Source organism: Dasypus novemcinctus, chromosome 2 (genome assembly GCF_030445035.2).
Source record: "Dasypus novemcinctus isolate mDasNov1 chromosome 2, mDasNov1.1.hap2, whole genome shotgun sequence".
Classification (NCBI taxonomy): Eukaryota; Metazoa; Chordata; class Mammalia; order Cingulata; family Dasypodidae; genus Dasypus; species Dasypus novemcinctus.
The window spans coordinates 106,164,913-106,192,855 of NC_080674.1; the positions used below are offsets into that span (position 1 = coordinate 106,164,913).

Genomic DNA, 27,943 nt, shown 5'->3' on the forward strand with positions numbered 1-27,943 from the left:
ATCCTTGTGTGCTCATGTAGAACATTTTCTACTAAGGAGAGAAAGGACATTTTAAAAATTTACAGTATAGTATATGGTGACAAGTAGCATGGAGAAAAATAAGACAGGGAGTATTGGAGGTATGGAGATATACTTAGCATGATCAAGAAAGGCCTGATTGATAATGTGATATTTGAGCAGACATCTGAGGTAAAGAAGTGAGCTGTTTGGTTCTCTGGAAGAAGAATGTTTGAGGTAAAAAAAAGTAATACAAATTGGGAAAACCTTGAAGTTGGAGCTTGCTTGATGAGGTTCAAAGAAAAGCAAGAAGAGCAGCATGGCTGGAGTGGAATGAGCATGAAGGAGACTCAGAAAACAAAACCAGAGAAGAAGACAGACTTTACTGAAAGCAGTAGTTAATTGCAAGAGCAATTTAAGGAGTTGGGTTTTTTATTCTGAGTAATATAAAACCAATGAAGAGATTTAAGCCTAAATGACATATTTTATAAGAACTCTTGGTTGCTATATTGAGACTACTGGACTATGAAGGCAATGATGAAAACAGAGAAAACATTTAAGAAGCTGTTGAAATAATCCAGGTGAAAAGGAAATGGTACTTGGAGCCAGGGTGGTATCAGAAGAAATTACACAAATGGCTAAATGCAGCATTTATTTTGAAAGTAGATTATGGAAAGGCCGCAGGGAAGGGATGGTTACTAGAAGGAGAAAATCCTTTGGAAAGGGCCTTTTTGAGAGGAATTATAATTCTCAGGCAAGAGACAGAGCCAGTCATGGCTCAGAGAAGGAGCCAAGGAAATAAACATAATTTCAACCTTTCTGTCCTTCTGATTTCCTGCTAGGACTCTTTATTTTCTTAATCCTGTCAGTAGCCAGAGAACAAAGGAGCCATCATTCTAGAGATCAGTATCCTGGGACCAAGAGGAAAATGGAGAAGTTATAAAGTGGAGCTGGAAGGACACACAACAATATTCAGCAAACAAATGGGTGCAGGTCATAGAATCTAGGATGATTATGGTGAGAAGTGAAAACATGAAGAAGGTTTCAGGAACAGATGGTTGAATCACAAGACAATAAGTTCTGGAAGAGTTGAAGAATTATGAAATCCATGTACTAGAGAGAGGGGGCTGCAAAGAGAGGAAATTAGAGCCAAATAGGGGGATAACTGAAATTAAGATAATGGGGAGAATAATGTTAATAGAAAGAAAAGGCCTAGGGTATCACTATGAGAGGATATTTGATGAGACAAGGGATAGTAAAGAAAATAAGAAAACAAGTCAAGGAATTATAAATTCGTGTATTAGAAAGACCCTGAAGATGAATTTCAAAACCACTAAGCATGGTATTAGGGAATGTTAGTAAAGCAGGACTAAAATATTTAAGGAATAAGAGGAAAACTCCTTGAGTCTGTAGGTGACTGCAAAAGGAGGAGAAGTGATTAGTAATGCCTACTGGAATGAATTACTGAAAAAGGCATCACTTTCCTCTTGGAAAATACAGATGTCAGTTAGAGCAAGAAAGTAACAAGAAGTTTTGGATAAGAGGTTGCAGAGAGGGTGATTTTGCTGATAAATAAATATATATATATATATTAATTTCCACAACACAGTAGAAATGTTTGTGGAGTTAGGGATGTGGGCAAGATGAGATCAGATAAGGAGATACACAGAACCAAAACCATATGGAGATGAGGGTCCAAAGGATGAGGAATCATATAGGAGTCCTGAGCTCCTGGTGGTGACTATCATAAAAATGGAAAAGCACATGATAAAATTGGTCCTGATGGTCTCAAAGAAATAGTGGAATTGAAGCTCTAAGTGTTAGAGGAGTGAGAGGCATAGGGTGTGTTTTCTTAAACAATGAGAGTTCTGAGCCTCCCACTTTAATTCACCCTGATGGAGACCAGGAAGGGGAAAGTGATATATGTAAGAACCTTAAGATCTGTAGAGTTGCATCTTCACTTGGTATATTAGTCAGCTGAAGGAGAGCTGATGTAAAATACCAGAAATCTGTTGGCATTATAAGGAGTATTTATTTGGGGTAGAAGCTATGGTTACCAGGCCATAAAGCTTGTTACTTCCCTAACCAAAGTCTACTGCCGCATGTTGGAGCAAGATGGCTGCCAACATCTGCCAAGGGTCCAGCCTTTCTCTTCCTCATAAGGTCCCAGCTTCTTCCAGTATTAGCTGTAGGCTAAGTCTTGTCTCTTTCCTGGGGCTCATCCCTCTCTGGGCTCAGCTGCTCTGTTCTCTCCATAAGGTCAGTTGTAGTCTATTAGGCTCTCTCTTTTACCAGGGCCACTGCCATGTCTATAGAGCTGTCTGTTCCTCCATATTCTTCTGGGTGTTTACTTCCCTGGGCTTCAGCATCAAAAACTCAAACTAACTCCTCTGCTGTGCAGTTTTCTCTGTGATTTGCTTCCCACCAAGAGGGCAGGGACACAACATCTTACTGATGTGGCCCAATCAAAGTCTTAATCATTATTTAATCAAGTAAAAGTGAAACCTCTGAATCCAATATAATCTTACATGCCCAGAGGAATAGATCAGTTTGCAAACATAATCCAGTATCTATTTTTGGAATTCATAAAAATGCCAAACTGCTACACTTGGTAACTGGAAGGAATCCCATTTCAAAAGAGGATGTTTATTTTAAAAAGAACTTCAAATCGTTTAAGACCAAAGAGCAAGAAAAAAATAGTGAAAATCAAGTTCCTTTAGCAATGAGGGATCAAGACAGAAGTCTTAGCCTTAGAAAAGGTAAGTAAATATGTATATTTTAATTAATTTTCACTTATACTTGTATGGAAAACAAGTATCAGAATTTTAGTAAATAGTCCTTTCAGGTTTGTTTCTTTGAAAGGAAAATGAATAATACACTTCACCAAGATAATGGATGCAATTTAAGTGGCTAATGAATGCTAAAGCATGAACAGGATCCTTCCTCCTGGGAATAAAATCAGGGAATTTACAAAATACCAGCTTCTGCAAGTGCCTTGTAACCTGTAAATTTCTGTATAAAAGTGAGTTTCTTAACTACTGATATAGAGTCACAATCCTCTACTTACAATTTCTAACTCCAAGGAGTTCTGGAAACCAAAGTTTTTTTTTCATAACTAAATGGTGGCAAATAATGATGTAGAATATTGTAAAGCTACTTAATGTTTCCATTTACTCCACTAAATAAGAATATTCACATATTCATGTTTTGGTACAAAAATATGAATGATTATGGTTGCTGCTCCACTGGGTATTGAATATAATATACATAATATGTACTATATTTTCTTTTTAAATCCAACAATGTTTTGAATTTCAAAACAAGTCTGGTCTTAAAAGTTTTGGATAAGGGCTTATGAACCTTTACTATGACTATTTCTCTGACCTAAGTACTGTTCTAGTTGAGAGAATTGGTTAGTCTCCATTCAAGTACATAGCAACGATAATAACAGAGTGCTATCTTTAAACTTTGTTGCTTTTCATTTTAAAAATAATCCACACTCATTAAAAATATTTGAAAAATAGAGAAAATTGGAATAAATGAAAAAACAGTCAAGTCCCTAAAGAAAACTACTGGTATTAATTTAAAGCATGTTTCCCATTCTTCAAAATACTATGTTAAATAAAATGTTTCCATTTGTATATGAAAGGTTATATATACTTTAACATGTATATTTCTGTTTCTAGAAGGAGGCACAAGAAAAGAAGATAACATTGGTTGCCTCTGGATAGGAGCATAAGGGTATTAAGGACGTGGAATAGAAAGGAGACATGTTTAAAGTATGTTTTTGCACATATTGAAATTATTCACTATGGACATTTATTGCTTCATCAAACTTGAGGTAATAAGAAAAACATTTTAATAATTAATTTATTCATTCAACAAGTATTTATTGAGCCTCTGTGAAAAGCAAGATGCTGGAAAAAACAGTGAACTAAAGACACAAAGTTCCTGACTTCAAGGAATAGACATTCTAGTTTTCACATAGTTTTATATTATAGATACACTTTTATCCCTCCAGTTTTTCTATTTAACATTACACATTATGCTTTTAAAAGTCATGTCTAAAGTGATCACAATATCCTTTCAAGTAAAGCCACTGTTCACTTAAACTCATCTGCCTAATTCATGCCAATGTATTTGTTTCTAATGTTTAAAGGTTATTTAGATGTACAACACCCATATTATTTTCCTTGGAATTGAAACCCACTATTGTAAATATTGTATGAAAACACATGAAAATCTTAAAGATTTCAAATATTTATTTCCAAATTCTTAAGAATATATTGTAAAAGTTTGTACTTCCACAAGCAACATATAAGATTGTGTTATTTGGGGATAGCATTTTTTTAAAAACTTACTAAATTTATAAGACAAAAAGAATATCTCATGCTTATTTTATTATATTTGTTTTATTTTTAGAATTGAAAATTATTTGGTGTTGACTAACACAGTAATGGATTTATACATGCAATTATTTGGGGGATAAAATACAATCATTTATTTATTATTTATTTCTAACTTTTTAATCTTTTTTTAAAAGATACATAGATCACAGAAAATATTACTTTAAAAATATGAGGTGGAATATAAGCATGGATTATAGTTTACATTTTAGTTTACACTCTCTCCAAATTCAAAGGGATTAGAATTGACTAAGTAGTTTAGAACAAGCTAGAAGTGCTGAAGAAAAGGGTAGGCTTGTTTTTCTAAATGAAGGCAGGAGTCTGTAACCAGCCCCTGTTTCTTTCTCACTGCAGTGGAAAAAATTCCTGATATCTCAATTGATGCAGAAAATGTATGTAACAAAATACAGCACACTTTCTTGATAAAAACACTTAGGACACTAGGAGTAGAGTGAAACTTCTTCAATAAGATATAGGGCATATATGAAAAGCTCACAGGTAATATCATATTTAGTGGTGAAAGACAGAACGCTTTTCTTTTAAGATGTCTGTCTCCATAATTATTCAACACTGTACTGGAAGATATTGCCAGAGTAACTAGACAAGTAAAAAATAAAGCCATCCAAATTGGTAAGGAAGAAGTAAAACATTCCTGATTTGCAGATAATATTATCCTATAACAGAAAAACTTGAAAATCTTGAAAAATTCACAACAAAGATCCTGGACCTAATAAATGAATTCACTGAAGTGGAAGGGTACAAAATAAACACCCCAAAATCAGTTGTGTCTCTATACACAAGCAATGGACAATTGGAAGAAGAAAATCAAGAAAAACATTTCTATTCTCATTTGCAATGAAAAGAATCAAATATCTAGGAATGAATCTAACCAAGGATACAAAGATTATTCATAGAAAACTATAAAACATTGCTAAAGAAATCAAAGAAAACCCACATAAAGGGAGGTGATTACATATCCATACACTGGAAGCCTTAATTTTGTTAAGATGTCAATATTACCCAAAGCAATTTATAGACTCAATCAAAATTGCAACAACCTTCTTTGCAGAAATGGAAAAGCCAATCATCACATTTATATGGAAAAGATAAAGCTGTCTTGAAAAAGAAAAATGAAGTTGGAGGAGTCACACTTCCAGATCTTATATCTTATTACCAAGCCTTGGTACTCACAACAGCATGGTACTGGCACAAGGACAGACATATAGATCAATGGAATATAATTACCTCAAGTTTATGGCTGATTTTTGACAAGGTGGCAAAGGCCATTCAATTCCGGAAGAATGGTCTCTTCAGCAAATGGTGCTGAGAAAATTGGATCTCCATTTGCAAAAAACAAAAACAAAACCACCACAACAAAAACATACAAGATCATCTACTTCCCACCATTTATAAGATCAACTCAAAATGGATGGAAGACCTAAATATAAGAACTAGAACAATCAAACTTCTAGAAGAAAACTTAGGGAAGTTCCCTCAGGACCTGTGTAAGGCAATGGTTTCTTATAACTTACATCCAAATTAAAAACTTGATCAAAGCACTGGATCATGAAAGTAAAAGACAACCTACATTTCCAATACAGGATTAATATCCAGTATATATAAAGTAATATTTCAATTTAACAAAAAAAGACAAACAGCCATCAGTGAAATGCAAATTGAAACCACTAGAGATACCATTTCATACATTCATTAGACATTCATTATGAATCATACATTCATAGACATTCATTAGAATGTCTGCTATTAAAAAAAAAACCCTGAAGATAACAAGTGTTGGAGAGGATATGGAGAGATAGGAACACTCATTCAATGCTAGTGTCAACATAAAATGTTCCAGTCACCATGGAAGACAGTTTGGCAGTTCTTCAGAAAGCTAAGTATTAAAATTACCAAATGATCTGGCAATCCCACTAATATCCTATAGATATTTGCACACTGATGTTCAAAGTAAGCATTACCCCAAATTGCCAAACAATGGAAGCAGCCATAGTGTCCATCAACCAATGAATGGATAAATAAAATACATATAATGGATTATTATTCAGCCTTAGAAAAGAATGAATTCCTGATACATGCAACAAAATGGATGAACCTTGAAGAAATCATGTTGAATGACATCATCCAGACACAAAAGGACAAATATTGTTTGATTTCACTGATTTGAAACAGAATAAGCAAACTCATAGTGTTAGAATCTAGAATATAGGTTATGAGGGGATGGGTGAGGGTAGTAATGGAAAGTTAAGGTATTAAATGTACCAGGTTTCTATTTGAAATGATGGAAATATTTTGATAATGGATAGTGGTGGGGTAGCACAACATTGAGGACACAATTAACAACACTGAAATATATATTGAATATGATGAAAAGGAGAAACATTAGATTGTATATGTGGCAACAGAATAAAATTTTTTAAAAAATCCATGGAACTGCACTAAACAAACTTTGAACCCAGAGTTAAACCATGAACTCTATTTAATAGTACAATTATAAAAATGTGCCATCATCATTTGTAACAAAAAGTCCACACCAATGCAAGTCGTTCATTGTGGGATTGTGTGGCAGTTTGATATTATTGATGAATCAAAAAAAAAGATAGATTATATTTTCAAACTAGTCTGTTCTTCTGGTTGTGATACCCTTTAATTGTATTAGATTCAGCTGAGATGACTTTGAATAAATTATGTTAAGATTAGGACTTTGATTCAACCACATCATTAGGGTGATTTGGTTTGAGTCCCCTTTCCCCCCTTTGTGGGCTATATATACGGGCACTTGCTCAGAGAGAGGATGGCAGTAGATACACGGAGAAGAACACAGAGGAAGAGAACAGCTCCATAGACATGCAGAAACTCCAGGAAGAGAGATGAGCCTGATAGTTTTCAGCTGAAGAGAACAAAGCAGATGAGAAGCCCTGAGAGACATACCTTATGCCGGCCTACAGCAGAGATTGGAAGAAGCTGGGACAACAGAGCTTTAAGAGGAAGAAAGAAGGCTGAACGCTCACACATATGTCCGCCATCTTGCTTTAATATGTGGCAAATGACTTTGGGTGAGAAAGTACCTCTTATGGTTACCTTGAGTTGGACTCTTTAGGGCCTTGTTACTGTAAGCTTCCACCCCAAATAAGTAGCCTTTATAAAAGCCAACAGATTTCTGGTACTTTACATCAGCATCCCTTTGGTTGACTAATACAAGTTGTATATGGGAATCCTGCATTTTATGCATAATTGTTATATAAACTCAAAGCTTCTTAATGAAAAGAAAAAAATTTAAATAAATAATATCATCTAAACAATAAAGAGTGCAGTAATGGAGGAAAGAATTGACCAAAAAAAAAAAAAAGAGATAGGACTTACAAAAACTAAATAGTAAATGCCCAAAATAAGTCTGCCTCATTATTAATGACCTTAAATGTAAATAGATTAAACTCTCCTATTGAAAAGCAGAGGTTGGCAGAATGGATAAAAAAGCATGACCCAACTATGTGCTGTAATGAAGAGACTCATCTTAGACCCAAAGACACAATGGGTTGAAAATGAAAGTATGGAAAATATTCATGCATTATTAATCAAATGAGTGTTGTGGTGGCTATACAAATACCAGACAAAATAGACTTTAAATCAAAAACTGTTATAAGCAATACAGACAGACAGTATATACTGATCATAGGATCAATTAAACTAGAAGGTAGAACAATTATAAACATAAATGCACCAAAGCACAGTGTCCCAATATATATGAAACTAACATTGACAGGAATGAAAGGAGAAATAGTTTGACAATAAAAGTTGGAGATTTCAAGACACTACTTTCAGTACTGGATAGTAAAATATATACAGAAGATCAAGAAGAAAATAAAGTACCTGAACAACATTACAAACCAACTAGATCTAACAGGATCTAATAGGAAACTTTACTGAAAAATCAGATTCCCCATTCTTTTCATGTGCACATGGGTTATTCTCCAGGATAGAACATATAATAGGGCATAAGAGAAATCTCAATAAATTAAAAATATTACCCAAAGTGATCTGCAAATTCATTGTAAATCCTATCAAAATACCTGAAGACTTTTTTGCAGAAATGGAAAAGTTGATCCTCAAATTCATATAAAACTGCAAGGGACCCTGAACAGCCAAAACAGTTTTGAAATGGCAGAACAAAGTTGGAGAACTAACACTTCCCAATTATAAATTATGCTACAAAGTTACAGTAATCAAAACAGTGTGGTACTGGCATAAAGATAGACATATAGCCAAGTAGCAGAATTGAAAAATCCAGAAATATATCCACATCTTTATGGCCAATTGATATTCAATAGGATGCTAAGTCCATGAAATGGGGAAAGAATAGTCACTTTAACAAATGATATTGGGAAAACTGGATATCCAAGTGCAAAGAACGAAGTTAGATATATACCTTAGAGGATATACAAAATTAATTCAAAGTGAATCAAGGATCTAAATATTAGAAGTAAAACTCTAAAACCCTTAAAAAATAACATAGAAGCAAATCTTCATAACTTGGGATTTAGAATTGGACTCTTAGCTGTGATACCAAAAGCAGGAGCAACAAATGAAGTAATAGGTAAATTCGACTTCATCAAAATTAAAAACTTCTGTGCACCAAAGGGCATTATCAAGAAATTATAAAGACAACCTACAGAATGAGAGAAAATAGTTTTAAAAGATATACTAGATAAGGGCTTAATATTCAGAATATATAAAGAACTTCTACAATGCAAAAAGTCAACCCAATTTAAAAAGGAGAGGACTGAAATGCATATTCTTCCAAAAGAGATATAAAAATGACAAATAAGCATATTAAAAGATATTTAAAATCATTATCCACTAGGGAAATACAACTCAAAACCACAATGAAATACCACTTTATACCTATAAGGATGACTATTTTTTTTAATGGAATATAACAAGTGTTGGAGAGAATATGTATAAATTAGAACTCTAGCACATCGTTGGTGGGAATGTAAAATGGTGCAGCCCCTGTGAAAAGCAACAAGGTGGTTTTACTCAACAAGTAAAATATAGAATTATTATATGACCTGGTATTCCACATTAGATATACACTCAAAAAAGAAAAACAGGATCTCAAAATGATTCTTGTATACCAATGTTCATAGCATCACTATTCATAATAACATAAATGTGGAAACAACCCAAGTGTCCATCAACAAATGAATGGGAAAAAACATAATATGGTACATATACACAATGGAACACTATTTGGCTATAAGAAAAAATGAAGTTCTGAGATATGCTACAACACGAAACACTATGGAAAATATTATGCTCAGCAAAACAAACAAGACACATTAGGACAAATGTTATATGATTTCACATATAAGAGAGAACTAAAAATAAGTCTGCAGAGGCAGAAAAAAGATTAAAGTTTACCAGGGAAAGAGGAAGGGGAAGTCAGAATGCATGTTTGGTGGACACGAAATTAATTTTAAAAATAAATTTTAAAAGATGCAATTAGAAGACACAATCATTTTCAAACAGAAAGTATCTTGCATAGTTTTCCAACAAAGAACATGGATATTCAAGATATTCATTGCATCATTATTTTTAACAGAATTATGAAAATGTGGCAATTAAAATCAACAGTGAGAGTTCCTTTGCTGGTATGGTACTATAAGTCATCCAAATCTCATTACTCCTATTGATTACAACTAAAATCTTTTAAAATAAAAAAAAAAACTATAGAAAGCAACTATCTGAAGCTTTAAAGTAAGTGAAATCAGGCTGATCATGATGAGAAAATCAAAATTTGAAGAAGTGGTCCATACATGGGTAAGTTTTGTGTGTGTGTGTGTGTGTGTGTGTGTTATTTCCTTTTGGTTTATGTTGTTTTCTCTCAGCTTTTGCCAAGAGCTGACCCAACTCAAAGAATAGTGAGTCAATGACCCAAAACTCTAAGAAAACCCATTTTCCTGGTGAAAGGAATCAAGAAAATGGACTCCTGAGGACCATGAATTGGGCAGAGAATGCTAGAAAGAAGAGAGTCGGAGAAAGGTATCCTCTAAATCTATGTATAAAGCTATACATGCATGAAATAGACCTAAATCAGCATAGCAAAAGTTTAGAGAATGGAACTGAGATATGAACCACTTACATGTTTCAGACTAACACATGTGCAGCACAGACTCGAATCAACATAACAAATGCTTGGAGAAGTGAATTAAATTTGAACCACCACAAGTCTCAGACTGACACGTGAATTTCTTATGTATAGGACAGAGCCAAACCTGCATACCTATGACCTAAAAATGGAATAACATTTAGACATCTGCACAGAGGGGTGAGTTAAAAATTATGGTCTGAACCTAACACTGATATTCTTCAGATTACTGAAAGATTCAGAATCTACAGAACACAATATTCACAATGACCAGGATATAATTCAATATATTTGATATCCAAAGAAGCATAAAATCATGACCGATTCTCAACATAAAAGACAATTAACAGTTTTCACTCCTGAGATTATGAGATACTGTAATTTTCAGACAAAGACTGAAGTAACTATTATAAGCATGCTCCATAAAGTAAAAGAAAACACACTTGAAATGATGAAAAGAGAGAATTACAAGAAGAGAATTAAGACAATAAAAAAACAAACAGAATTGTTAGAAGTGAAAAATGTGTTACCTAAAATAGGAAGTTCACTGAATCAGCACTGCAGTGGAATCGAAACAAGAGAAAAAAGAATAAATGAATTTGAAGACCAATAGAATTTGTCCACTCTGAAGAGCAGAGAGAAAAGGTGGAAACAAAAATGAACAGATTGTCAACAATCTGTGGAACAATATCAAAATTTATATATGTAAAATTAGAGTTCCAAAATGAGATGAGAAGATAATGGGATAGAAAAAAATGGAAAAATAAATGCTGAAAACACCCCAAATTTGGTGAAAAACATAAATTCATAATTCAAGAAGCTTAGCGAAACCCAAACAGGATAAAATCAAAGAAAACAAAACCTAGACAAATCATAGTTAAACTGATGAAAAGCAAAGTTAAAGAAAAACATCTTGAAAATAGCTAGTTAAAAAATATGTACATTACATTAAAATTAATCAATTCTTCCACCAGAGTCCCCAGAAAAGAACACAGCTCAGCCATAATCCTGATTTCAGTGAGACTCTGAGAAGGTGACCCAGTCAGAACATTTCTGGATTTCTGACCTTAGAACTGGAAACTTATAAATGGATATGTTATAAAGCCACTAAGTTTGTGGTAATTTGTTATGTAGTATAGTGAACTATTATGTGTCTGAAGAAAAGGAAATAGAAAGAGGGAGAACTAATAGTAGAGAATTGTCCAACTTATAGACATAATTTTGATAGACAAAAATTCACAGATTCAAGATGTACTGTGAAACACAAGCAAAATAAATGTAAGATCTTCAAAGCACATCAAAATAAAACTGCTTAAATTAAAAAACAAACAGAAAATCCTAAAAGCAACCAAGGGTGTAAGACAATATAATGGCATCCTAAAACGGAAAGATCACTGCCAATCTAGAATTCCATACTGAGAGAAAATATTTTTCAAAAATGTAGGTGAAATAAAATTGTTTCAGATAGAAAGAAAATAATCCTAAATGAAAGCATGGAAATACAAGGAAATAGCTAAATATAAGGGAAAAATATAAGGGAAAACTGACTGTACAAAGTAACAACAATAATAGTACATCGAGTTCTAACACGTTGACCCTGATAATTTTTTTAATATACGCATTTAGCCAGAATTATTTCATAGATGATATATGTTCATGAAGAAAATATTTTATTTTCCAGAAGGAATTGCATTAACACATTTCCAAACTTGATCATTTTTATACACTATTTCTCTTTAAAAAACTTTTCAATTTGTTAAAATTATTTTCAATTCTTCACCGTTTGAATTTTTAAAAATTTTAAAACAAATCAATTTTATTGATATATATTTAAAAAGCATAATTCATACAAGGTGTATAAATAATGGTATTTGGTATAATCATGTAGTCGTGCATTCATCACTTTAATCATTTTTAGTGCATTTTCTTTATTCTAATAATAATAAACAAAAAACAAACAAAAAAACCTCATCACCTCTCAATCTCTCTATGCTACTCCTGCCATATATAGCTGCCATTTTTCCTTCTCTCTAGTATATTTGTATTCATATGCTGTAAAGAGTCTTATATATGAAAAATCATCCATATTAATATTTTACATGAGGTTTCACTATTTTTTACAGTCCCATGTTACATTTTTAGCTTTCCTTCTAGTAATACACATAACTTTAAACCTACTCTTTTAACTGTTGTAATACCCATATAATTGTTTTGCTAGTGAAAAACATTATGATGTGATTTCACCATATCAATTCATTTTCAAAGATTTACAAACAACTTTTTACCAATTCTGCACAGATTAGCCATCAGCTTTCCATTCCCTACCCTCATTCTATTTTCTAGTGACCTATATTCTAGTTATTAATTCCATGAGTTTATACAATATGTTTAGTTCATAATAGTGCAATAATACAGTGTTTGTTCCTTTCAGTCTGATTTGCCTCACTCAACCTATTGTCCTCCAGGTTCATCCAAGCTGTCATATGCTTCATGGCTTCATTTCTCTTTTTGCCACTGCATAATATTCCATCCTTTGTATACACCACAATTAGTTATCCATTCTTCAGTTGATGGACACCTTGATTGCTTCCAACTTTCGGCAATCATGGATAAAACTTCTATGAACATCAGTGTGAAGATGTCTATTCATGCCACTGCTCTCAGTTTTTCTGGGTAGATACCTAGTAATGGTATTGCTGGGTCATATGGCAAGTCTATATTCAATATCCTTAGGGTCTGCCAAATAGTCCTTTACAGAGGCTGTACCATTCTACATTCCCACCAACAGTGAATAAACATTACTATCCCACCACATCCTCTCCAACACTTACAGTTTTCCAACTTTTTTATAGTGGCCATTCTAATGGGTGTGAATGATATCTCACTGTAGTTTTAATTTGCATGTCACTAACCATTATTAATGTTGAACATTTTTTCATGTGTTTCTTCACCATTTGTATTTCTTCTTTGACAATTTTCATTTCCAGTCTTTTGCCCATATTTTAATTGGATAATTTGCCTTTTTATTGTTGAGTTGTACTATCTCTTTGTAGATCATAAGTATTAAATCTTTTTCAGATATGTGATTGCCAAATATTTTCTCCCATTGTGTTGGCTGCACTTTCACCCTTTTGACAAGTCTTTTGAGGTGCAAAAGCATTTAATTTTGATGAGGTCCCATTTATCTACTTTTTCTTTTCTTGCACATACTTTTGGTGGAAAGTTTAAGAAACTATCCTCCACAACAAGAACTTGAAGATGTTTTCATTCATTTTCTTCTAGGATTTTTATGGTTGTCGCTTTTATATTTAGGTGCTTCATCTATTTTGAGTTAATTTTTCTATAATGTGTGAGGGGACCTCCTGTTTCTTTGTTTTGGATATAGCTATCCAGATTTCCCAGGACCATTTGTTGAATAGACTGTTCTGGCCCAGATAGATGGGTTTGACAGCTTTGTCAAAAATCACTTGACTATAGATGTGAGGGTGTAGTTTTGAGTTCTTGACATGGTTCCATTGGTCAATTTTCTTCATGCCAATACCATGCTGTTTTCACACTATAGCTAAGTAATATGCTTCAAAGTTAGGATGTGAGAGTTCTCCAAATTTGTTCTTTTTTTTAAGAGATTTTTGGCTACATGGGGCCCCTTACCCTTCCAAATAAATTTGATAATTGTTTTTTCCATTTCTACAAAAAAGGCTATTGGGACTGTTATTTGGATTACATTGGATCTATAAACCAGTTTGGGTAGAATTGATTGACATCTTATTGATACTCAGTCTTCCAATCCATTAACACAGAATGTCCTTCCATTTATTTAAGTCTTTTATGGTTTCTTTTAGCAATTTTTTGAAGTTTTCCTAATATAGGTCCCTTACATCCTAGAGTGTTTATTCCTAAATATTTTATTATTTTAGTCGCGATTATAATTGGAATATTTTTCTGATTTCCTCCTCAGATTGCACGTAGTGTATAGAAACACTATAGATTTTTGCATATTAACTTTGTATCTTGCCACTTTGCTGTACTTGTCTATTAGTTCAGTAGCTTTGTTGTGGATTTTTCAGGATTTTCTGGATATAAGATCATATAATCAATTCATGTTTTATTTCTTCCTTTCGTACTTGGGTGCCTTGTATTTCTTTATCTAGCCTAATTGCTCTAGCTAGAACTTTCAGCACAATATTGAATAATAATGGTGAGAGTGGGCATCCTTGTTTTTTTTCCTTATCTCAGCAGAAAAGCTTTCAGACTACCTTCATTGAGTACAATTCTAGCTGTAGATTTTTCTTATATGCAGTTTACCATATAGAGAAAGCTTTCTTATATTCCTATCTTTTGAAGTGTTTTTATCAAGAAGGTTTTCTGTATTTTGTCAATTGCTTTTCCTGCATTAATTGAGAAGATTTTTCTTCTTTTCAATTAGCGTTATAATCAATTTATTAATGGGGTTTATTACACTAATTGTTTTTCTTTGGTTGAACAACCCTTCAATATCTGGGATAAAACCCACTTGACCATAGTGTTTAATTCTTTTAATGTGCTTTTGGATTCGATTTACAAGTGTTTTGTTGAGGATTTTTGCATCTATATTCATCAGAGATATTGGGCTATAATTTTCTTTTTCTTACTTTAGTATCTTTATCTGATTTTGTATTAGGGTGATGATGGCTTCATTGAATGAGTTTGGTAGTGTTCTTTCCTGTTCAGTTTTTTATAAGAGCTTGAGCAGGATTGGTACTAGATCATCTTTGAATGGTCTAATGTGAAGCCAACTGGTTTTGGGCTTTTCCTCTTTGGGAAGTTTTTGATGACTGTTTCAAACTCTTCACTTATGATTGGTTGCTGAGCTCTTCTATTTCTTCTAGTGTCAGCGTAGGTGATTTGTGTATTTCTCAGAATATGTACAACTCCTATACATTGTCTAGTTTTTTTGGCATGCTGTTGTTCATAGTATCCATTATGATTCTTTTTACTGTGGGGTCAGTGATAATGACCCACCTCTCATTTCTGATTTTAATTTGCATCTTCTCTCTTTTTTTCTTTGGCTGTGAGTTTCTTGATTATGTTGATCCTCTCAGAGAGAAAACTTTTGACTTTCTTGATTCTTTGATTTTTTTACTTGTTTTCATTCATTTCTGCTCTGATTTTTACAATTTCTTTCCTTCACCTTGGTTTGGGATTGGTTTGCTGTTATTTTTCTAATTATTCCAGGTGTGCAGTTAGATCTTCAATTTTAGCACTTTCTTCTTTTTTAATGTAAACATTGGGGTCTATAAACTTCCCTCTTAGCATTGCCTTTGAGGTCTCCCATAGGTCTTGATATGTTGTATTCTCATTTTCATTTTTCTCAAGATATTTGCTGAATGATCTTTCAACTTATTATTTGACCCACTGATTATTGAAGAGTGTGTTGTTTAATCTCCATATATTTATGAATTTTCCCTTTTTCCATCCATTATTGATTTCCAGCTTCATTCTGTTATGGCCAGAGAAAGTATACTGTATAATTTCATTCCATTATTATCAGATAAGGTGTTTTTTATAATTTCAATCTTTTTAAATTAATTGACTCTTGTCTTGTGAACCAACATAGTCTATCTTGGAGGAAACCTGAGCACTTAAAAAAAAAGTATATCCTACTGTTTTAGGGTGCAATGCTCTATAGATGTCTTTAAGCTCTGGTTCTTTTAACATATTATTCAAGTTCTCTGTTTGTTTATTTATCCTCTGCCTTGATGTTCTATTCAATACTGAGAGTGGTATATTGCAATTCACAACTATTATTGTAGAGACATCTATTTCTCCTTTCAGTTTTGACATTGTATGCCTCGGATCTTTGGGAACTGAGTTTAGGTGCATAAATATCTAGTATAATTTTTTCTTCCTGGTGAAATACCCTTTTTATTAATATATAATCATCTTCTTCACCCCTTATAATAGTTTTGCATTTAAAATCTATTTTTTCCAATATTATTATTGCCATTCTAGCTTGGTTTTGGTTACTATTTTCATGGAACATAATTTCTAACCTTTCACTTTTAACATGGCTATGTCCTTATATTTGTGGTCTCTTCTAGACAACCTACAGATGGCTCATATTTTTTGAACATTCAATTAGTCTATGTCTTTTGATTGGAGAATTTAAGCCAATAACATTCAATATTATTACTATAAAGGCATTACTTGCTTCATCTATTTTGGCCTTTCACTTTCTGTTGTCATATCGTACCACAGTCTTTTTACCCTGTGATTTACCCATCCTAATAATCTTCATTTCTACAATCTTTGCCAAGTCTCTTGTCCTTGTTTATTCCTTTCAGGGTGCAGCACTACTGCTAGTATCTCTTGTAATTCTAACCTTTTGGTAACATATTCTATCAGTTTTTGTTTGTCTGTGAAGACTTTGTACCCATTCTCATTTAAAAAAATACATTAATTTATTTTCTCTCCCCACCCTGAGATGGCTCCCTCATCTATCTGCTCACTGTTTGTGATCGATGTGCCTGCTCACCGTTTCTTCTTGCTGTGTCTGCTCATCTTCTTTAGGAGGTACTGGGAACCAAACCCAGCACCTCCCAGATGGGAGGCAGGCAACCAATCACTTGAGCCACACCTGTTCCATGCCTGTTGTGTCTCCCCATTGTGTCAGCTCATGGCATCAGCTCATTGTCTGCTCACCTATTTTAGGAAGCACTGGATCTGAACCCAGGACTCCCCAAGCTGGGAGGCAGGTGCCCAACAGCTTGAGCTATATCCACTTCCTCACAATCATTTTTGAGAGAGTTTTGCCAGATACAGAATTCTTGGCTGGCAGTTCTTCTCTTTCATTACCTTAAATATATCATACCCCTCTCTTCTCACCTCCATAGTTTCTGATGAGAAGTCAACACTTAATCTTATTGAGTTTCCCTTTTATGTGATGCTTTGCTTTCCTCTTGCTGCTTTCAGAATCCTCTTTTTATCTCTGATATTAGTCCTTCTGGATAGTAGGTGTTTTGGGTAGGACTATTCAAAATTATTCTGTTTGGAGTATATTGGCCTTCTTTGATATTGATATTTATGTCTTTCCTAAGGGTTAGGAAGTTTTTGGTCATTATTTCCTCAAATATTCTTTCTGCCCCTTTTCCATTTTCTTCTCCTTCTGGGACTCTGATAATGTGTATGTTTGTGCATTTTCTGTTATCATTTAATTCCCCAAGACTCTTTTACATGTTTTTATTCTTTTTTAGTTCTACTGTATTTTTCATGTCAGTTATTGTGTTCGAAATCACTAATTCTGTCTTTAAGCAAATAAAATCTACTATTAGTTGTTGCTAGTGTATTTTTTTAAAGATTTATTTTAGTTTTTTCCCTCCCCTTCCCTCCTGCCCCCCGTTGTCTGCTCTCTGTGTCCATTCACTGGGTGTTCTTCTGTGTCCACTTGCATTCTTGTCAGGCAGCACTGGGAATCTGTGTCTCTTTTGTGTTGCATCATCTTGCTGTGTCAGCTCTCGGTGTGTGCAGTGCCACTCCTGGGTAGGTTGCATTTTTCATGTGGGGTGGCTCTCCTTGTGGGGCACACTCCTTGAGCATGGGGCTCCCCTATGCAGGGTGCACCCCTACATGGCATGGCACTCCTTGCACACTGCAGCTCTGTGCATGGGCCAGGAGGCCCTGGATATCAAACCCTGGAACACCTACATGGTAGGGGGACACTCTATCAGTGAGCCACATCCACTTCCCATGCTGCTGCTAGTGTGTTTTTAATCTCATCCATCATGTCTTCCTTTGCAGCCTTTCAATTTGTTCTTTATGCTCATCCAGTGTCTTCTTACTATACTTTATCTCTTTTGTAATGTTTTCTTTAAATTCTTTGAATTGATTTAGGAGAGTTGTGTGATTTTCACTGATTGTCTTAAATACTGTATCTCTCCAGAATATTTAGTTTGTCCTTTGGCTGGGCTATCTCTTCCTCTCTTTCTGTTTCCTAGTCTGGCTTGTAATTTTTTGCTGATGTCTAGGCATATGAATATGTTACTGAATTTACTCTGATGGCCAATTTCTTTGTCTTGCCTATTGTTTTTGTTCACAGATCTTCCTTAGTATTTGGTTCAACTTATTCTAAAATTTAAAATTGCCTATGTTGTTACCAAAATCAGGCCAGGAACTCACTAATGTGGTGCAGATTTTCTGCCAGGAGTACAGAGAGAACCAAAAGCAGTTTTGGTCCATGCAATTTCCAGACTGGTAAGCAGAATGTGCTTGTCAACACTGACATACCTTTCCATGAAATTGTTTAATTCTCAATTTTCTTGTGCTTTGATCTGGCCAGAGCTTAGATTCAAAGAAGGCTCTGCTGGCTGAATCACTGAAGAAAAGCCCACCCAATCTCCCTCCCTATTCCCTGTAGCAGCTGACAGGGAGGAAGATGTCTGTTTCCCTCTCAGTCAGCTGCAATGAGTGAGAGGTTTTAACCCAACTTAATATATTTGGGGTTGGAATTGTGGAGCCTTTCCCAGCCGTAGCAGGGTTTTGTTAATTCACATTTATTGTTTTGGGTTCTTTGTCTCTATCCCTCACCCACATGTGAGTTTGTGTAGCACTGGCATGGTCTGCTGATCCTCAAAGCAGGTCCCTCAGACAGCTTTTGGTTCTGTATTGTTTTTTGTAAGAGAGTTGAGCTCTGCCTGTCTATTCTATTGCCATTTTCCTGAAACTTTACATATTTGAATTTAATATATATTTTATCCATTACTGAATTCCATGGAGATGAAATTTTACAAATCATAGCTTCGCTAATATAGATTTCCCTTCACAGATATTAGGTCTTTCAAGTTTAATTCTTCCTTTGGGTCATTTCTGGCATCCAATCTTTGTCCAAAATAATTTATTTTGTCAATTTTTTCAACTCTTACCACATGCAATTTTAGTGATTATTTTGCAGATTACTTTTATCATTTTTAATTTTCCCTTAGAGAAATATAAGAAAATTATGAATAGTTTTATGAAATATAAATGGAGCTCCTAAAAGAGTTCCCCAGGAAAGAGAAGTTGGAACTCTATACTAGATGGCCTTTGGCTCCAGACTATACCAAGGGAACAAAAGGCTTTCTACTACAGTGACAACAAGTACATTTAAAAATTCCTTTACTTTTTTCAAAATAAAATATGGGAGATGAAGTAGTTTGCAGTATAGATAGAGAAAAATTTTTCATGAGTTAATTTGAAGATGGATAGTTAGTATATGGAAGTTCATCATGTCTTTCAATTAAACTATCTTCAGTAACATAATTTAAAGATTTTAAACATCATTTTAAATATATCACTGAAGAAAGATTTAAAAGTTTTTAATGTTAATGTTAAATAAAAATGTGAACATATATTAATGCATCATAGGCCAGTGAAAACATTACCCTGAGGAACTAAATGTTGGAAAGTATGCTAATTTCTTATAATGAAATTGATTTTTATGTAATAGGGAAATTAATTGTTTTGTAGATGAACATGTAAGGAAGGTGGCATAAATTCTGTGAATCAAGAAATATACCACTTTGTTGGTTAGTCCCTCTCATGAAGACTAAAAATAGAGGGAAAATTGAAAGACAGGATTTTAACACCTGGCTCAATCCTTCTATGCCACTTAATAGGTAAAGCCTGGAATAGATAATCCATTGTTTAGCTGAAAGCTAAATTTATGCAAATTTGGCCATAAAAAATTAACGTAGAGTCAAACAAGTGGTATAGTGATCAACTGCTCTGCGTGACAAAGTAAGAAAAAATAGTCTGGAAATTGGTAGAAGCCCCAGTAAGGAATTCAAGTGGTAATAACCCAAAAGATTATTAAATAGTCCCAGGTCCTGTAAAGAACAAACAGGTATAACATATATTCAATTTCAAGTCATTTATATTGATGCCATATGAAACCTCTCTAACTCTTATCTTCCTGGGAAGTTTGATATGCTCATAAAGGTTTTCTGTGTAAGATGATTTGTGGCAAACAATAAAAGAAGTGATTTCTACTTCTGAGTTAATGTGGAGCAAGAATAGAGAAACAGCAAGATTGTGTGAAGTGGACAACTTGAATTCCTTAGCAAAAGGAAAATCTGAATGAAAGATGATCACAAGTATAGTACTGGACAGTCCCATAGGTGTGAGAAAAGTTGTGGTTGAAGATTTTGGGAACTGATGATCACTGCTAATAGGTAGGCTAGAACTAAACATAAACCTTATGAGAGGAAGACAAAATGTCTTAGTCTGTGTCTTTCAAAAATCAATTTTTCAATTTTGCTATGGCAAGAGATAGATGGTAGCCACCCATTGCTTTAAAAATCATAAATTTGGGGGACGGAGGGATGTTCTAATGTAGGAGTGTGTCTTATTTTCCATTCCCAATTCCCATAAATCCTTTGTATTATGGCAACACAAAACAAAATTTCTTTCTTTTTATTCTTTAAAAGAAAAAGGGAAATTAAGAGGAAAAAAAATCCTATATAGAGAGCTAGGAGTAAAATGGAAACACTACCTACCTATATGTAAAACATTTTGATAAAGAGAAGGAAACATAAAAAAAATAATAATTACCTTATGATTTCCTGATGTTTTTGAAGATTTACAGCCTGCAAAACAGGCAGAAAAATATTCAATTCCATCTCTTCCACATATACAAGAATAAAATGAAGTTGAACATTGACATTGAGAATTACAAGGAGCTGTCAGGTTTCCCAACTGCCCTGTTCTGTGAAAATCAGATAAAATTTAATTATAATATCATTATTTTACATAAAGATATCAATTAAATCCATAAAAAGGTACTTATTGAAGTAATTTTTTTAACAGCTGTAGAGAGATATAATTGACATATTTAAAGTTTACAATTTGAATTTTTTGATATATGTATACATTTGTAAAACCATTGCCACAATCGATATAATGAACATAATCATCCCCAACTCTTTTCTCATGCCCCTTTGTAATTCCTCTATCTTCTGGCACTCACTGATTTTTTTTTTCTATTATTACTAATTAGCTTGAATTATCCAGCACTGTATGAAAATGGAACCATACAGTGTACACTTTCATTGTTGGGCTTCTTTTATGTAGCTGTTATTTGTATGATCTTTATATAGTCATATACTTCTCAGATACGTATCAAAGCATAGAATGCACAAATCATATGGTCGGTGTTTACTGTTGAGGAAACTGTCAAACAGTTTTCCAAAGTGGTTATGCTATTTTATATTCCTTTTATCTGTGAATGAGAGTCCCAATTCCTCCATATTATTTTTCAATACGTGGTATGGTTAGTCTTTTCAATTTTAGACATTCAAACACTGTACAGCAATTTCCTATTATGTTTTTTAATATGTATTTATCTAATGACAAATGATGTTGAGAATATCTCCATATGTTTATTTGTCATGCATATATATTATTTGCTGAAATGTCTGTTCAAATATTTTGCCCATTTTTGTTGGGTTGGTTTTTTATTATTGTTTTGAAAGTTCTTTCTTCTGGAAACAAGCCCTTTATTAGATTTATGATTTCCAAATATGTTTTTCCAAGCTTGTTATTTTTTCATTCTCTTAAAAAGGTCTTTTAAAGAACAGAAGTTTTTAATTTTAATGAAGCCCAATTTATCAATTTATTTTATGGATCATGCATATGGTACCATATCTAATAAATCTTTGCCTAATCAAGGTCGCAAAGATTTTTTCCTATATTTCTTGGAGCTTTATATTTCACATTTATGTCTACCATCCTTTTGGAGTAACTTTTTGCATTTGGTGCATGGCATAGATTAAATTTCATTAGTTTGCATGTGTATATATACTTATTCCATTATTTGTTAAAATGACTACATATTTTCTATTAAATTGCACGTGTACCTGTCAAAAATCAATAATTCATAGATGTGTTTGCCTATTTCTGGACTCTATTCTGTTCTATTTGATCTATTTGGCTACATTCATACTAATAACACACTGTTTTTTATCACAGCTTCATAATAAGTCTTGAAATCAAACAGTGTTAGTCCTCCACTTCTTTTCTTTTTCAGAATTATTTTAACTTGTCTATGTAATTGCAATTTTATAATTTTAAATTTATTTTGCCAAATTTTATGTGCAATGATTTTATATTTGCAAAAATAAATATCTACATATATGCATTTAAAATATAACATCAATTAACTTGAGGAGTATTTACTAAATTGTTAATAATAGTCATCTCTAGCACTTTCTATGTTCTCATTTCTTCTTTTCCTTTTAAAAAAGCTTTAGATTACATAAATATTACATCAAAAATAAAGAGGATTCCCAGACACTCACCCCTCTCTCTCTCACTCTTTTCCCCATTAACATTTTTCATTAGTGTGGTATATTTTTTACAATTGATAAACCCATATTGAAGTATTGCTATCAATGATTGCCTAGAGTTTACATTATGGTTTACACTTTGCACCACACAATTTTATAGGTTTTGACAAAATGTATAATGGCCTGTCTCTGTCATTGCAATGTCATGCAGAACAACTCCAGTGTCAAGAAAATGGCGATGTTACACCTATTCATCCCCTTCCATCCCTCAGAACCTCTGGTGACCACTGTCTTTATATTAATGTTATGAATTCTTCCATTACTAGAATAATGTCTCCTTTTATCTGCAGTTGCATTCCCCTTTTATGTTTATTCATTCTTCAGTCTTAAGGATTTGGGGATGGTAATGCCCATTCTTCTTTTTTTTTTTAATTAAAGTTAATAGATCACAAGGAATGTTACATTAAAAAACAAAAAACATTATATACCACTCCCAACCCACCACCACATTATGTTTGTAAATTGTATTTTTTTGAAGATATGTACATCACAAAAAAAGTTACACTAAAAAATATGAGGTTCCTATATACCCTCCACCCCCCACCCCAGTCCTCCCACACTAACAACATCATTGTGGCACACTAATCTCACTCAGTGAGTGCAAATTCCAAAGCAGGTCTCTATGACATGGCACAGAGCTCCAAATCTATGTGCCATGACTGTATACCCTGTGAATCTCCGTAGCCTTCAGGAGAACCAGTACCTAGAGTTGTATCTACTTTGGCTTTTTCTGGGGTCCTGCCGAGGTGTGTGTAAGCACGACCCCTCCGATGACTTCCCAACACTTTTTGGAAGCCATATCAACTCATTTGTTTTTATCATTTCCCCCTTTTATTCAAGGTCAAAGAGCAGTTTTTAACACTTGATCCAACATGTAGGCTGAGATATTCTTCTGGTCTGAGGTACCCTTTTCTTCGAGGTCTCTTTCTAGTTGCTTCTCCAGTTAGTGATTGGTAGTAATCCTTCGGCGCTAGGGAGGGTCATCCCCAGGAGTCATGTCCCACATTAGGGGGAAGGTAATGCATTTACTTACTGAGTTTGGCTTAGAGAGTGTCCACATTTGAGCAACATGGAGGCTCTTAGGAGGTAACTCTTAGGCACCCTACAGCGCTAGACCTAGTTCATATTTCAGGCACATAGGCTCCTAAGCATAGTCATCAGTATCAAGGGCTCATTATTGGACCATCCTTCCTTGTTGATCTTTGCTGTTGCACTTGCGGGACCCATTCTGCTTCTTATTGAGAGGAAGCTTAGATTCCATGGGGCAGATGGATGAGACTGTCTTAACTGCAGTTGTAGATACTCTCTGTTTTTTCAGGTGAGTGTGTCCATCATCATTATTTTGATAGTTATCCTGGTGAAGTCCAATGAACTGGAGAGTAGGTGTTGGCTGCAACACTGCTGAGACTCAGGGTTCGACCAGCATATGAACAGTAGGAAGATTTAAGTATCTGGGACATATTTTATGGGTGTAGTGTTAATTATAGGTTCAAATAAAAGGGACATAAGAACCAAGTGTAAGAAAATTACAAATGACTCCAACTCCAGTACATTGGGGGATAGGTTATCATATGTTCCAAGGTAAGGCCCACTGACAGAGTGGTGACCTCTCAAGTTGTGTGCCCTGCCTATAGTGCCCAGATGTCTCTAGAGCTCTCAGGATTTCTCTGTACCCTGCCCCCCTGCTAGAGGAACTGTTCACTTGAGAGTGAGATCCTCCCAAGATGGTGCAAAAATATAACCTCTGGAATGACCACCCAACTCACTTTGAAATCTCTTAGCTATAAAAACTCATTTGTATTTAACATTTCCCCCTTTGTCCAAGGTCTTTTTCCAGATGCATTGCTTTTGGTGCTTGATAATAATCCTTCAGTGCCAGGGAGGTTCATCCCTGGGAGTCATATCCCATGCAAGGGGAATGTAGGGAGTTTATATGCTGCTTGTCTTAGCAAGAGGCCACATTAGTGCAACAGGGAAGCTTTCAGGAGGTAAATCTTAGGCAATATATAATACTAGGCTAAGTTCCAATTTCATAAGAACAAGGTTCATAAGTACAAGATGCAATATACATGGCCTGATGTATTGGTCTGTCCTCTTTCCCTAGGCACTGTCCATGTACTCTAGAGATTCTTGCTACTCTATTGAGAATGTATCAGACTCCTCAAGGTAGGAATTCAATATATTTTTGGTTATTGTGTGGGTCTCAACCCACCAAGATAATGCCTCATGATCACTTGAACACATTCATATTCCACAGAGGCATGCCTCAGGTGAAATCAAATAGTATTAGTCCTTCACTTCTGCTCTTCTTCACAATTGTTTTAGCTTGTGCATGTACATGCAGTTTCATAATTTTAAAATTATTTAGCCACTTTTTAGAAAGAAAACCTGTTGGGACTTTGAAAGTGATTTTATTGAATATGTACATCAATTAAGGGAGAATTAAAATCTTAAAAATATTGAGTTTTCAAACCATGGACACAGGCTATTTCTTCATTTATTGGGATTTCTTTACTTTCTCTTAGCAATGTTTTATTGATATCAGTGTGTGGGTCTTTACAATTTTTGTCAGAGTTATCCCTAAGTAATTATTTTTAGTCAAACTATTGCTAATGGTTTTTGTTTAATATCAATTTCCAGTTGTTTGTAAATAGTACATAAAAGTATCATAGATTCCTATATTTTGCTCTTATATCCAGCAACATTACGAAGCTCATTTTGTTAATTCTGGTGACTTTTCAGTATATTCCATCAGATTTCCCACATAGACAATCACATCTTCCTCAAATAAACAAAGTTTTGCTTCTTTTCCTATTTGCATTTTTGCAATGCCTAGAAACTTCAGGACAATGTTTTGAATAGACGTATTGAAAGCAGATATCACTTTCTTGTTCCTGAGCATTCACTTTTTCATCATTAAGTGTAATGTAAGTTGCAGGTTTTCATACTTGCCCTCATCAAGTTGAGGTACTTCCCTTCTATTCCTAGGAATGAATGTAGGAGTTAATCAAATGCTTTTTTGGCATCTATTAATATCATAATATTTCTTTTTTATTTTTAGCTTGTTACCATAGTAAATTGCATTGATTTTTAAGCATTAAACCAATTTGCATTTCTGCAGTAAATCTTACTTATTCATGACCTGTTTTTTTTCATATGTGATTGGAGTCAATTTATCAAAATTTTGTTATGAATTTTTCCATCTATGCTTTGATATAGGTATGCAGGTTTCTTTTCTCATAATGTGTTTGTCTGGTTTTGCTGTCAGGATAATGTAAGTCTCACACAGTCAGTTGGGACGTATCCATTCTTATTCAGTTTTATGGAAGAATTTGTAGGAATCAGAATTTGTTATCATTTAAATATTTGAAGAGATCCTCAGTAAAGTCATTTGGACCTGGAGTTTTCTTGCAGAAAAGTAACCACAAATTTGATTTAGGTAAGAGATATAGAGTATCTGTGGCTTCTTAAGATTGTTCCTCTCAAGGGATTTATTCATTTCATTGATGTTTTCAAGCATATTGACAAAATTTTGTGCCTATTATTTTCTTATTATCCTTTTAATACTGGTAGAACCTAGAGTGACATCACATCTCTAATTTCTGATATTAGTAATTGTCTCTCTCTCTGTCTCCCTCTCATAATCTCTTTCTCTCTGTGTCTCTGCTTTTACATCATCAGTCTAGCCTGACATTTACCAATTGTATCCATCTTCTCAAAATACCATCTTGCAGTTTTATTGATTTTTTCTATTGTTTTTCTCATTCATGCTTCACTAGTTTTTTGGTTTTTTTTTTAAGATTTATTTATTTCTCTCCCCTTCTCCCCCACCCCCCACCCCAGTTGTGTGTTCTCGGTGTCTTTTTGCTGCATCTTCTGTCCAGGCATTTGTGTTTCTTTTTTTTTGCGTCATCTTGTTGAGTCAGCTCTCTGTGTGTGCAGCACCATTCTTGGGCAGGCCACACTTTCTCTCCCACTGGGCGGCTCTCCTTATGGGGTGCACTCCTTGCGCATGGGGCTCCCCTACTCTGGGGACACCAGCTGGGGACACCCCTGCGTGGCACGGCCCTCCTTTCACGCATCAGCACTGTGCATGGGCCAGCTCCACACGGGTCAAGGAGGCCCGGGGTTTGAACCTGAACCGCGGACCTCCCATGTGGTAGATGGACGCCCTAACCACTGGGCCAAGTCCGCCGCCCACTGGTTTTTCTAATCTTGCTTTCATTCTTCTACTTAATTTGTGATTAATCTGTTTTTGGTGTTTATAGTCTTTTAAGGTAGAGGCAAATATCACTGGCTTGAGACCTTTCTTCTTCACTAAAACAGCTTTTTATTTGTACACTTTTTACCCTAACTACTGTTTTAGTAACATTCCACAAATTTTATTATATTGGAGCTTCAGTTACTTCAGAATACTTTGCGATTCCTTTAGGAAGAAATTTTTTGACCTATGGGTTATTTAGAAGTTTGTTATCCAGTTTTCAAGCAGTTGGGTCATTTTCAGAAATCCTTTTTTACTTATTGATTTCTAATTTAATTACATTGTGATCTGAAAATTTAATTTCATCATATGACTTGAATCCTTATATTTACTGTGATTTGTTTTATCATCCAGGATATTATCTACTTAGTAAATATTTCATGTGAATGAAAAAAAATGTATTCTGCTTTGTTAGATGGAGAATCCTATAAATGTCAATTCGGAAAGTTGATTGACAATGTTATTCAAATCTTCTATACCTTCACTGATATTTTTGTCTGCTAATATCTTTTTTATACTTTGTCTAAATATTAAGAGATGGCTATTGGAGTTTCTGACAATTGTGGACTTATTTCTCCTTACAGTGCCTAAGATTTTGCTTCAGATATTTTGACGCTCTTTCTTCAAGTGCATAATATTAAGAATTGTATGTGTATTCTTGTTGAATCAATCACTTTATTATTATGAAAATGTCTTCTTTATTCCCACTAATATTTTTTCCTCTCAAAACTTTGTTATTATATTCACTCCAGATTTC

General features: G+C 34.1%; 1 protein-coding gene across 7 annotated transcripts in view; it reads right to left on the reverse strand.

Annotated features, from left to right (window-relative positions):
- The window catches only part of SLCO6A1 (solute carrier organic anion transporter family member 6A1), a 205,668-nt gene that overhangs the window by 38,431 nt on the left and 139,294 nt on the right, over window positions 1-27,943 (reverse strand). For 6 of the 7 annotated variants that reach the window (XR_011646318.1, XR_009180713.2, XM_058276693.2 and 3 more), the window contains exon 9: window positions 21,133-21,286. Coding sequence is in view for 5 of the 7 variants with exons in the window: in XM_058276693.2 (XP_058132676.1) it covers window positions 21,133-21,286 (154 nt within the window). In the remaining 2 variants the exon portion in view is untranslated. Of the gene's footprint in view, window positions 1-12,399; window positions 16,049-21,132; window positions 21,287-27,943 lie in introns of those variants that run through there. The other variant, XM_071209186.1, reaches the window with a different exon arrangement.